Source organism: Palaemon carinicauda, chromosome 5 (assembly GCF_036898095.1).
Source record: "Palaemon carinicauda isolate YSFRI2023 chromosome 5, ASM3689809v2, whole genome shotgun sequence".
Lineage (NCBI taxonomy): Eukaryota > Metazoa > Arthropoda > Malacostraca > Decapoda > Palaemonidae > Palaemon > Palaemon carinicauda.
Window position 1 is genome coordinate 99,457,229 of NC_090729.1, and position 13,627 is coordinate 99,470,855.

The 13,627-nt window shown below is 42.1% G+C and overlaps 1 protein-coding gene across 2 annotated transcripts in view; it reads right to left on the reverse strand.

Annotated features, from left to right (window-relative positions):
- Positions 1 to 13,627, reverse strand: part of Bet1 (blocked early in transport 1) — a 269,833-nt gene that overhangs the window by 145,947 nt on the left and 110,259 nt on the right. For both annotated transcript variants that reach the window (XM_068373883.1, XM_068373884.1), the window contains exon 2: positions 7,135 to 7,214. In XM_068373883.1, coding sequence (XP_068229984.1) covers positions 7,135 to 7,214 — 80 coding nt within the window. The remainder of the gene's footprint in view (positions 1 to 7,134; positions 7,215 to 13,627) is intronic.

The following is a 13,627-nucleotide window of genomic DNA, read 5'->3' on the forward strand; positions in this document are numbered from 1 at the left end:
CAGACACGGTCAGACTAGCAGTAAGACCTCAAGATTTCATGTGTACACTGGACCTAAAGGACGCGTATTTCCAGATCCCAGTCCATCCGTCTTTAAGGAAGTACTTAAGATTCAGCCTAGACAACAGAAAGTACCAGTTCAAGGTGCTGTGCTTCGGTCTTTCCACAGCACCTCAAGTTTTCACCAAAGTGTTTGCCCTAGTGTCATCTTGGGCACACAGGATTGGCATCCGTCTCCTCCGTTATCTGGACAACTGGCTAATCCGAGCAGACTCTGTGTCAACCCTTCTTCTGCACCGAGACAAACTTCTGAGACTTTGCCAGGATCTGGGGATCACGGTAAATCTCGATAAGTCTTCTCTGCTTCCTACACAGAGACTGGTATACTTAGGCATGATCATAGACACCAATCTCCACAAAACCTTCCAATCAGACGACAGGATAACAATGCTGAGAAAGGTCGCAAGACCTTTCCTCAGACGAGAAGAACTTCCAGCCCAGACGTGGTTACGTCTCCTCGGTCACCTTTCATCGATGGCCTGTCTAGTTCCCAATGGTCTCCTCAGGATGAGATCCAGTGACAACTCATGTCCCAGTGGAATCAAGCTCACGACTCCCTGGACATCCGGATCCCCATTGGATCAGCGGAACTGACAGACCTACAGTGGCGGGTGACAGACGTGAATCTACGAAAGGGAGTGGACCTTCTCGTCCCCCCCCCCCCCCCCCCCCCCCCGGATTTGATGCTGTTCTCAAATGCTTCAAAAGAAGAGTGGGGGACCCACGTGCTGCACCACACGACCTCAGGCCTTTGGTCAGAGTCAGAAAAGTACCTCCGCATAATTCTTGTAGAGATGAAGGCCATCTTTCTGGCCCTTCAACAGTTCCAACAGCTCCTGGCAGGCCACTCAGTGGTGGTGATGAGCGACAACACCACAGTAGTGGCTTACATCAACAAGTAAGGAGGTACTTTTTTGCAGCAGCTATCTCATCTAGCAGTAGATATACTGAGATGGGCTGAAATCCACTCGATACCACTATCGGCATGCTTCATTCCAGGCAAAAGGAATGTGCTCGCCGACAACCTGACCAGAGCATCTCAGATAGTGAGTATCGAGTGGTCTTTGGATCATCTAGTAGCCAACAAAGTCTTGACTTTGTGAGGTTCTCCGACTGTGGACCTCTTCGCAACGGCCCTGAACTTCAGGCTCCCGCTGTATTGTTCCCCAGTCCCAGACCCCAAGGCTCCATGGCAAGATGCTTTCCAAAATTGGTGGGACAACATCGATGTTTACGCCTTTCCCCCATTCTGTCTGATGAGGAGGGCACTCAAACAAGACCAGAACATCGGTCAATCTTTCAATGATCCTCATAGCTCCGCTATGGCATCACGCAGAATGGTTTCCGGACCTTCTGCAGCTCCTTACGGAGCCCCAAAGGGAACTCCCTCCATTACACAATCTACTCAAACAACCACATGCCATCATATTCCACAAAGCTGTAGCTTTGCTACGACTTCACGCCTGGAGACTATCCAGCATCTCCGCTCTCAGAGATGATTTTCACAAGAAGATGCGATTAGGATGGCTGGATACCTGCGTAAGTCATCGGCAGCAGTCTACCAGGCAAAGTGGAAAGTCTTCTGTGGTTGGTGTCGCAGAAGGGGTATCTCTCCACTTGATGCCACTATTCCAGCAATAGCGGAGTTCCTCGTTCATTTGCGTGAAGAAATGCGCCTATCAGCCTCAGCAGTGAAAGGCTATCGCTCAGCCTTAAGCCTCGCCTTCAGACTGAAAGGAATGGACATTTCTTCACCGCTAGAACTTTCTTTACTCATACGGAGTTATGAACTGACCTGGCCTGAGTCAGAAGTGAGACCTCCCCCATGGACCGTGGTTCGAGTTCTCAGGTCTCTTAAGAGACCTCCCTATGAACCATTACGCCAGGCAACCGATCGCCATCTGACTTGGGAGACAGTGTTCCAGCTAGCTTTGGCTTCGGCCAAGCGAGTAAGTGAACTTCATGGTCTCTCATACGACATTGCTCATTCAAGGGGATGGGGAGAGGTAACGTTCAGCTTCGTCCCTGAGTTTATTGCCAAGACTCAAAACCCGGAAGTAGCGGATCCACGATTCGACTCCTTCCGGATTTCTAGTCTCCGTACTGTAACAGATGACCCAGACCATCTCTTACTATGCCCAGTGAGGAGTCTGAGGCTGTATCTTAAGAGAACAGCTGCAGCCCGTCCTCGTGTGCCTGCACTATTGTCAGCACAGGAAGGACCAAGAGGAGGGTCACCAAGAACACCATCTCAGCGTGGATTCGCATGGTCATAGACCATGCACTGAATTCAGACCCTCCTCCTTCGCGTTGCCCCACTGCTCATTATGTCAGGGGCGTAGCTAGATCCCTGGCATTCAAGAGAAACTTCTCAGTGACGCAGGTTCTTCAAGCTGGGGTGTGGAAGCGTCAGACCACGTTCACATCCCACAACCTGCAAGACGTGACCCACAGGAGACTCAATACGTTCTCTATCGGTCCTGTGGTGGCTGCACAACAGCTGGTTTAAAACCTCAAGCTCCTTATTGGACAAGTAGCAGAAGGTTGAGGGCATTGTTACCCAGTTTTAGTCTGCGTGAATGAAATGGTTTGACTGGCCCTTATTCTTTTCTTCATTCTCCCCTCTCTTGGGGAAAGCAGCATCCTGGGTTCTCTGCATAGCTGACCTCAAACCACTGCAGGTACACCTGTAAACCATGCTCCCTTGTGTACCTAGTATTAAGACTAATACTGTTGCTTTCCCATACCTTGACGAGGTGGTATTGTGAAAGTCCTAGTTGCACAGTTTTTCCTTCTAAAGAACTCGGAATAGCTTTACCAGGACCATCAAACTTCTACATACCTTAACACACAGCTTGCGTAGGCTGCAAACCTTGCGTAACAAGATTTTAGCAAGGCGCAGGGAATCCTTATTTTTTTAGTACTGATACACTCAGATAACGAGCTCCTGGGTAAAAGCCAAAAGCCAGATTGGCTAAGACGTCCACCTTTCCTAATGGGTGAGTCACCCCTATTAAATAGCACGGTTTGTATTCCAGTTACGGAACAAATGACAAATTCATAAATAATTTTTATTTTTCCTAACTATACAAACCTTAGCTATTTAAGCAAACTTACCCACCAGCCCTATCCCCCTTGAAGTCCTACCTCCAAGCAAAGGAAACCTCATGTGAGGGGGAGCGGTAGCAAGCTACCCTCCCTACCCCCGCTAACTAGCGGTGTGGATAGTTAACCCTTGTTAAAAATTAATGGTATGTCATTTCAGCTACGCCGAAAATAATACCCCTATCAAATAGCTAAGATTTGTATAGTTAGGAAAAATACAAATTATCTACGAATTTATCATGTTTGTGTTTATGCTATTTCCATACAAACCCATTGATCATGTATTATATTGCCTTATTTCCATGTACAGTACTGTACACAGAAATCACAATTTATGCTCTTAATTCCTAAATCTTTCACCGTTCATGCACTGTCTATTGCTTTCTCCAAGTAAAAAAAGAGGAGCAAGCACAATGGCAATAACAGGGAGGCCCTTATTATTGATTCATTTTTTTGTATATTAAAACCTTTTTGTGTTCTAGAATGTGTTTCATTTCAATTTTATTGATCAAATATTGCTTTACTTACTATTAGATTGAAGGTAAAGCTATAATGTGTCCTCTTCGCATGAGCAGCATACCGGAGAGCTTGAAGAAAATTAATTGGCAAGAGTCCATAATGTATATACCATGGCTTATATCAGTATATTAGCAATCATGATATAGGAAAAGCTAAAATTTACTTTTATATGTGATTTCTGAGGTGTAATAGTGTTTAAAATTGACATAAGACTTGAAAACAAGCATAAAATGATCTTATGCTAGTGCTAAGATCATGTAGATATAATTACAGTCGTCACCTAAGTCGAGTCACTAACCTATAGAGCACCAACTCCTCACCAAAACATTTGCAATATTATACTTGATGGTGCTAGGCGGTGTATCTTAGCAATCCATGTTTGCCAACAGTTATACTCGTATAAGGGGATGAGCAACTTGGTGGAGTAATAAGGGCTTTGGGTACGGAGGTAATGCCCCCTAAATCTCGATGAAGTCACTGGCAGCAGGGTGACGGATTGTGTTTAAGGCTATAGACAAACTGTTTCTTCGGCTTTTATGGAAATGCCCCCGAAAATCTCGATGAAGTCACTGGCAGCAGGGTGACGGATTGTGTTGAAGGCAATGGACAAACTGTCTCTTCAGCTTTTACTCCTGATGCCTGGCGGTTGATCTTACTATAATTAGTATGGACTGGCAAGGGTCACTTGCCTTAGTTAGATAGACACTGCACATCACAAGGAATTGGCTATCCTTTGGTGTATCTAGCCATGAATCCTCTATGGATTTAGTCAGTCATGGAAAGAGAAAATGACAGAATGGCCCCCAGTCCCAGGCATATCAGGGTGCTAAGAATCTCCCGGTTTATAAATACTAAAGAAAAAAGGAAAATAGGTAATTGGAATGTTAGAACCATGAATCAGGTTGGGAAGTTACAGCAAGCGGAGAGTGAATTTATGAAATATAGTTTGGATTTCTTGGCCCTGAGTGAAACATGTTGTAAAGGGATTGGTGAGGAAACTTTAGACCAAGGCAAATATATCTACTCAAGAAGATCAGATGGAGTTGGAAGAGAAGGGGTAGGAATGATGATGACACCAAGAGCAGAAAAGACATTAACCAAGTGAAGAGCTGTAAAGAGTAGATTGTTACTACCAAAGTTCAAAACAAAGCAGTGCAATATGAGTATTATAGTTTGCTACCAGTATGCCCCAACAAATGATTCCCATGAAGAAAGGAAGGATGAATACTATGAAAAACTGCAGAGGATAATAGATGAGATCCCTGAGAGAGATATGAAAATTGTGATTGGCGACTTCAATGCTAGTAGGAAGAAATAATCAGGGGATAGTGAATACGATGGGTGTCGAGGGTCTTGGCGAAGTTGCAAATGAAAACGGGGCACATTTCATAAGTTTCTATTTAGCAAACAATCTTGTTATTGGAGGTACTCTTTTTCATCACAAGAATATCCACAAGAATACATGGCCTTCACCATGTGGCAATTAAGAGAAATAATACTCATAGAGTTAGGACAGCTAGACAAAAGAAAGTTGATAAAATTAGGAGAAGGTCGAAGAAATATTGAGCAGAAGGAATAGAGGAAAGGGAGAAAAATTTAGATTCGAGCTTGGGGAGCAATTTTCCCAAGTTCGAGAGCCCTCCTGCCCGTCACAATTCTTCAACAATATGAAGAAACCACATGACTGCGTCAAGGCATTCTCTCATTAAGAGGGTGTCGGATGGTGAGCTGTAGGGTGATGGCGCGCAGCTGCGCACTTTGGTAGACCTACCGTAGGCTCTACCAGTGATAGGAATGGTGATGGTAGGTCGGCAGGTCTGGAGGATGGATGGTCGGCGTGCCCTTTGTAAGGGCGACCATCCACCGAAGGGGATCGTGAACGATCGACAGAGAGGTCCAGGCCCGAAGTCACAAAACTGGTTGCAGGAGCAATGATGATTGATGTATGAAGGTCTGAATGAAGCGGAGGCTCCTCTGCAGGGGACTGCAGCAATGACGATGAAACAAAGAGGCGCCTTTTCACCGCTGGAGAAGGGAGACCTCTAAGGTGAAGAGGAAGGAGTGCCTTCCGACGGATGCGCCCTCTGGGAGCCGTTGGATCAGCAAGCTGACCGTATGCCGCAGCAGTCCTCCGATGAGGAGTCTCTATATGTGAACTTTCTCGAGGGGGAGAAACACTTACAGGGGAGACAGACGTTGAACTTAGTTTCCCCGACGGAGGATGATCAGGAACGGGGAAAACTAAGTCGGCAGCAACCACTGTAGAGTCTGGCATGGCAGAGGAGATGGATGAAACCGCATGAGACACCTCTGACACAACAATGTCGACAAGGGTCAGGGGATCCATCTCTGACGGCGACAATGACTGCTTAACTGAAGCACCCATCCGGATGAACTGCAGCAAGGCTTCCTTGGTGGGCGGACCCGTAAGCCGCAAGGAAAACCAAATCTGTAAGAGGGGAGTTAGTGACAAGGCCTCACCCGGGGGGAGAGGTGGGGCTGCTTTGCTAGGGGAAGCAACATCATCTCTTGAGACCCGGGATTGGCCGATAATAACTTGCTCTACGCTACTACTCGACGGTCTCTCATAAGAGACCGAACAAGTAGGAGCTTTGGAGGAGGGTCGGGTGACGGAAGAAGAGGCCTTGGGTTTTTCTTCCCTCAAAGAAACCTTTGAAGGAGAAATATCCCGCTTGAACTTCTTCTTCCGCCGTTGCGCAAAACTCTCCCACTGGGAGGAAGACCACTCCCTACACTCATTGCACTTATTAACACTATCACACCATTGACCTCTGCATGAAGGACAAAGGGTGTGAGGATCAGTCTCCACCGCCGACATATATGTCCCACAAGGGCGGCCGGAGAGTTCAGGGCAGGTGTGCATGGTCGCAAAAGTCAACTTCACACACACACACTAAGAGAAAAAGAAAAAACAGCTGCAAATATTCGGCGAGGATGAAGAGCGACAACGTCCGTTCACCATCCAAGCCAAAAGCAAAGTGAGCTTAATCACAGGAGTGTGAGGGGGAGCAGTAGCAAGCTACCGTCCCTACCCCAGCTAACTAGCGGTGTGGGTAGTTAACCCTCGTTAAAAATTAATGGATCGTCATTTCAGCTACGCCGAAAGTAATACCCCTATTAAATAGCATGGGTTGTATTCCAGTTATGGAATAAAAAGGATATTTTGCATTCAAAATACCTAAAATGTTTACTTAATGCTTTTAGAAGTTGATTTGTTGTTATTGAGCGATTGTTAAGTTAGTTGAAATTATCCATTTAAGCCATCTTCTAAGCATACTAAGGCTGGCTTGATGCTACCACAAGTATACCCAGTGATTCCCCTATAAAGGATTAAATGATGGATATCACAGTAATTTAATTACAGGTATCCCAAACAACCAAACAGTTTGTCATTGAGAAATTAAACTTGAATTCAACTTTCAATACATACTGAACGAAGGGTCGAGATTTTTCCTGATAAAGCAAATGTACGCTGTTGATTTCTATTATCAAGCTCATTTTCTTCTGCTCCTGAAAATGTAGGAATGATTTAATACTAAAAATAATTAGCATGATGTAGCGACAACCCGTACTACTTACAGATAAATATTCAAATAGAATTAGGCTTTATAAAATTTACCTCAAAGGTTTACATACATTTAGCATATCATCCAGAGAGTGTAACTAACACGCTTATAAATTTCTGATGTTCTAAAGAAACCTTTTTTTTGCAAAGGTCATCCCTGCGATGGGAGGACTCATACTATGTATAGAGATGACACACATTAAATTAATCACCTGAGATGACCGATTGATAACCTGAAGTGCAACTCTGAAACCTGTATTAATCACTAAACACTAAATAGAAGTTTAAATAAAAAGAATCCAATAAAAAATTATATTTATTTACATAAAAATAAATCACAAAATTTACAAGAATCTTTTATAGTAATATAAAAACTTTGGTTAAATTTTCTACAGTAAGTAAGACTAAATGGAAAGATATACTTGATGTGACATAAAATGATGAATTTGGAGATAATTTTTTTTTCCTTCCTAACTACAGAATCCCAAGTTCTATACATAGGAGAGATAATAGCAAAGTTGGAGTACGGCAGTTAAAAATTTTATAATTTGGTGTAAACAGGTGGTCAGTGGTTAAATGGCCGGGAGCGAGGAAGCCCCGTCCATCTGCTTACTCACTGAGTAGTCCCTTTGATTACAACTGGGACTTTCTAGGAATTTAGGGGGCTGGTGATGGCAGGAAAGTATGAGTAAAGGCCTCGGGTTTGTATAGTTAGGAAAATACAAATTACCTTAAAATTCATCATTTGTTCCAGCACAAATACAAACCACTGTTCTTTACAAAGGAGACTTACCCTTAAGCAGGAGGAAGTTCCTGTTCTAACTGGCTGGAAAACTAATCCCAGTATTCCTAAACACAGACTTTATAGGTAGGAAGAGTTCAGGTTCCTTACACCTCGTGCACCAGTAGTGTGACTATACAAGCAGGTCCACAGCCCGTGCAATAAAGGACACTGAGCAGATAAACGGATTTCGAGCGAAGCGAAAAATCTATTTTTGGGTGAGATAGCCATGTCGTCCTGATGGAAGTTTCCTTTTAGTAGCTTCCTAGGGTATATTTGACTACAGTGATATTCCCAGAGAATTTTACCTTATGGTCTCTAGAATTCTAACTCCTGGCGCGAATATCCCTAACTTTTCCTTTTAGGGATATCGCATAATATCAGAGGATTGATTGATTTAAAGTTTTCAGGCATCCTGACATCTGAGGTCATTGACGCCGATAACGTTTAAATTATGTATACAAAAATAAAAAAAATAAAAAAATAAAATAAAATAAAAGATAAAAGAGTATTCAATTAAAATCATAAAAGTTGAATGTCATAAAAGTTAAATATTTTTCAGAAGACCTGCTTCTGAAATAAATCTAAAAATGCCACTTGCATGGTAGAACACATCATTTCCAAGAATCTTGGCAAGGATGAACCTGCCACCCTCACCTCGAGCCTCAAACAAATATCTATTCCGCAAGTTGTTATAATTGGGGCATTCGGTCAACAAATGCTTTACTGTTAGAGGTACTAAACAGTCGTCACAATACGGTTGGTGTTGGCCCTTCGGCAGAAACTCGTGTGTCAACCGAGTGTGACCAATACGGAGACGACAAAGAGACGTCTCCCATTTTCGGGGCATCATATTATACCTCCAAGGATATATGTCATTTGTTATCTCTCGCATTTTATTCCCATCTTGACTATCCCATTGCTGTTGCCATTTATTGCAAACCAATTTCTTGATGTCAGGTAAGAAATCATTACAGGGAATGGGATACCTTCTTGGCAGCAACTCGGATGCAGCCTCCTTAGCCAGTGAATCTGCCTTTTTATTCCCAGACACACCTACATGTGCTGGAACCCAACAAAATTGAACTGTTATACCTCTCCGTCCAATAATGAAAAGCCCTTCTAAAATCTTTAAAACTAGAGGGTTATTAGAATTAAAAACTTCCATAGCTTGAAGGACACTCCTTGCATCACTAAAAATTGTAAAATTACCCTCCTTCTCCAACGCTATTTTCTCAATAGCGGTTAATATGCCATACAGTTTGGCAGTAAATATGGAAGCGGTCAGAGGAAGTGCACCTCTACAATTAAAACCATTACTATGTACTCCAAATCCAACGCCAGCATCAGATTTGGAGCCATCAGTATAGATAAAAGTTGATCCTCTATGTTCTTTAACATGTTCATTAAAAAGAGACCTGGCTTCTAGGTCTGACATATTCTTCTTATCTCCAATAAAATATTTACAAAAAGATATCTCTGGTAACTTCCATGGAGGCGTTGATGATACCTTGGATGGAAGTACCTTATTTCTAATTATATCCAGACTATTTAATAATCGTTTCACCCGAAAGCCATAAGGTTGAGGAGATTTTGGGTGCAACTCAAAGTATGATGCGTGTCTTACAAGGCTTGCAGTCTGAAAGGCTAGAGAGTTAGGGAGTCTTTGCAATCTAAACCAATACCGAAGAATGGAAGACATTCGGTAAAGGTCTAGAGGTAACTCTCCAGCATCAACAAGGAGACTTGGGATAGGCGAAGTTTTAAAAGCTCCAGTAGACAATCTAATACCTGCATGATGTATCGAGTCTAATATTTTTAACCGGCTTGGGGTGGCTGAAGAATATACCTCGCAACCATAACTACTTTGGGAAAAAATTAAGGCCTTGTATAATTTTAAAATAGTATTGCGGTCTGCCCCCCACGATGTATGGGACAATACTTTTAAGATATTCAGAGCTTCAACACATTTAGCTTTTAATGCTTTTAAGTGAGAAACCCATGTAAGCCTACAATCAAATATCAAACCTAAAAATTTAGCTTCTCTTGCACATGGTATCCGTTGACCTTTAATGTATATATCCAGGTCTGGATGTACTCCCCGGATACGACAAAAATGGACAATGGTAGTTTTACTTGTCGAGAACTTAAATCCATTCATGTCAGCCCACTGGATAATTTTATCAATAGATAGTTGGATTTTTCTCTCAACCATTACCATTCTAGTGCCAGCAAATGATATTGAGAGATCATCCACAAATAATGTTGAGAGAACATCCTGGGGAATGGCTGAGGATATCCCATTAATTGCTAGTGCAAAAAGGGTTACACTCAGCACACTACCCTGAGGAACTCCTTCTTCCTGGCACTTACTCTCTGATAGAGTTTCCCCCACTCTCACTTGAAAAACTCTACGTGAAAGAAATGCCTGAATAAACAGTGGCAGCTCTCCTCTCAATCCCAATTCAGGAATGGTTTTAAGAATACCATATCTCCATGTGGTATCATATGCCTTTTCAAGGTCAAAAAATACTGTAACATGGTGCTGTTTAGAAGCAAAGGCTTCACAAATAGAAGACTCTAGTCGTATCAACACATCAGTCGTTGAGTGCATTTTTCTGAATCCACATTGAATCGGTGATAAAATACCTTTCTTTTCAAGGTACCACATCAGCCTTGCATTGACCATCTTCTCCATGATTTTACATAAACAAGATGTCAATGCAATAGGACGATAGTTTGCTGCTAAAAACTTGTCTTTACCGGGTTTTAAAAAGGCTAAAATAATGGCTAGTTCCCAAACACTTGGGTAACTATGATCACGCCATATTCTATTAATAATACTTAAAATAAATAGCTTTGTATTAAAATGTACATGTTTAATCATTGCATATGGAATTCCATCGGGTCCAGGGGCTGTATCATTGCAATGAGCAAGTGCGGAATAAAATTCTCTTTCAGTGAAAGGAGAATTATACGACTCTTCCCTTCTTGTTGCAAAATTTTAAATTTTCTTTTCTTCAGTGCTCCTATACTGGTGACCAGGGGCTCCTTCACACTTGCTGGATACATTTGAAAAATTATTAGCCAGGGCATTGCTAACATCATTTGCTTCAGTTACATACTGGCCATTCACCTTCAACACTGGTGGTGGGTTGGGGGTGAATTGATTGATTGATTGAAAGTTTTCTGGCATCCTGACATCTAAGGTCATTGACGCCGATACCATTTACTGTATATGAAAATTAAAAGAGAATTCGATTAAAACCATAAAAATTAAGAAGTCATTAAAATAGTTAAATAGTTTTCAGAAGACCTGCTTCTGAAATAAATCTAAAAATTCCGCTCGCATAGTAAGACACATCATGTCCAAGAATCTTGGCAAGGATAAACCTGCCATCCTCACCTCGAGCCTCAAACAGATATCTATTTCTTAAGTTAGTAAAATTAGGGCCTTCGGTCAACAAATGCCTCACTGTTAAAGGTACTAAGCAGTCCTCGCAATACGGTTGGTGTTGGCCCTTCAGCAGAAACTCGTGTGTCAACCGTGTGTGACCAATACGGAGACGACAAAGAGTTGTCTCCCATTTTCGGGGAATCATGTTATACCTCCAAGGTGATATGATATTTGTTACTTCCCTCATTTTATTGCCGTCTTGACTGTCCCAGTGCTGTTGCCATTTATCACAAACCAATTTCTTGATGTAAGGTAGGAGATCGTTACATGGAATGGGATACCTCCTTGGCAGCAACTCGGATGCCGCATTCTTCGCCAGTAAATCTGCCTTCTCATTCCCAGACACACCTACATGTGCTGGAACCCAACAAAATCGAACAGTTATACCTTTCCGTCCAATAATAAAAAGCCATTCTAAAATCTTTAAAACTAGAGGGTTACTAGAATTAAAAACTTCTAAAGCTTGAAGAACACTCCTTGCATCACTAAAAATTGTAAAATTACCCTCCTTTTCCAAAGCTATTTTCTCAATAGCGGTTAATATGCCATACAGTTCGGCAGTAAATATGGAAGCTGTTAGAGGAAGTGCACCTCTACAATTAAAATCATTACTATGTACTCCAAATCCAACGCCAGCATCAGATTTGGAGCCATCAGTATATATAAAAGTCGATCCCCTATGTTCTTCGACATGTTCCATAAAAAGAGACCTGGATTCTAAGTCAGTCATATTCTTCTTAACTCCAATAAAGTATTTACAAAAAGATATGTCAGGTAATTTCCATGGAGGCGTTGATGATACCTTGAATGGAAGTACCTTATTTCTAATTATATCCAGACTATTTAATAATCGTTTCACCCGAAAGCCATAAGGTTGAGGAGATTTTGGGTGCAACTCAAAGTATGATGCGTGTCTTACAAGGCTTGCAGTCTGAAAGGCTAGAGAGCTAGGGAGTCTTTGCAATCTAAACCAATACCGAAGAATGGAAGACATTCGGTAAAGGTCTAGAGGTAACTCTCCAGCATCAACAAGGAGACTTGGGATAGGCGAGGTTTTAAAAGCTCCAGTAGATAATCTAATACCTGCATGATGTATCGAGTCTAATATTTTTAACCGGCTTGGGGTGGCTGAAGAATATACCTCACAACCATAACTAATTTTGGAAAAAATCAAGGCCTTGTATAATTTTAAAATAGTATTGCGGTCTGCCCCCCATGATGTATGGGACAATACTTTTAAGATATTCAGAGCTTCAACACATTTAGCTTTTAGCGCTTTTAGGTGAGAAACCCATGTAAGTCTACAGTCAAATATCAAACCTAAAAATTTGGTTTCCGATACACATGGTATCCGTTGACCTTTAATGTATATATCCGGGTCTGGATGTACTCCCCGGATACGACAAAAATGGACAATGGTAGTTTTACTTGTCGAGAACTTAAATCCATTCATGTCAGCCCACTGGATAATTTTATCAATAGAGAGTTGGACTTTTCTCTCAACCATTGCCATTCTAGTGCCAGCAAATGATATTGAGAGATCATCCACAAATAGTGTTGAGAGAACATCCTGGGGAATGGCTGAGGATATCCCATTAATTGCTAGTGCAAAAAGGGTTACACTCAGCACACTACCCTGAGGAACTCCTTCTTCCTGGCACTTACTCTCTGATAGAGTTTCCCCCACTCTCACTTGAAAAACTCTACGTGAAAGAAATGCCTGAATAAATAGTGGCAGCTCTCCTCTCAATCCCAATTCATGAATGGTTTTAAGAATACCATATCTCCATGTGGTATCATATGCCTTTTCAAGGTCAAAAAATACTGTAACATGGTGCTGTTTGGAAGCAAAGGCTTCACAAATAGAAGACTCAAGTCGTATCAACACATCAGTCGTTGAGTGCATTTTTCGGAATCCACATTGAATCGGTGATAAAATACCTTTCTTTTCAAGGTACCATATCAGCCTTGCATTGACCATCTTCTCCATGATTTTACATAAACAAGATGTCAATGCAATAGGACGATAGTTTGCTGCTAAAAACTTGTCTTTACCGGGTTTTAAAAAGGCTAAAATAATGGCTAGTTCCCAAACACTTGGGTAGCTATGATCATGCCAT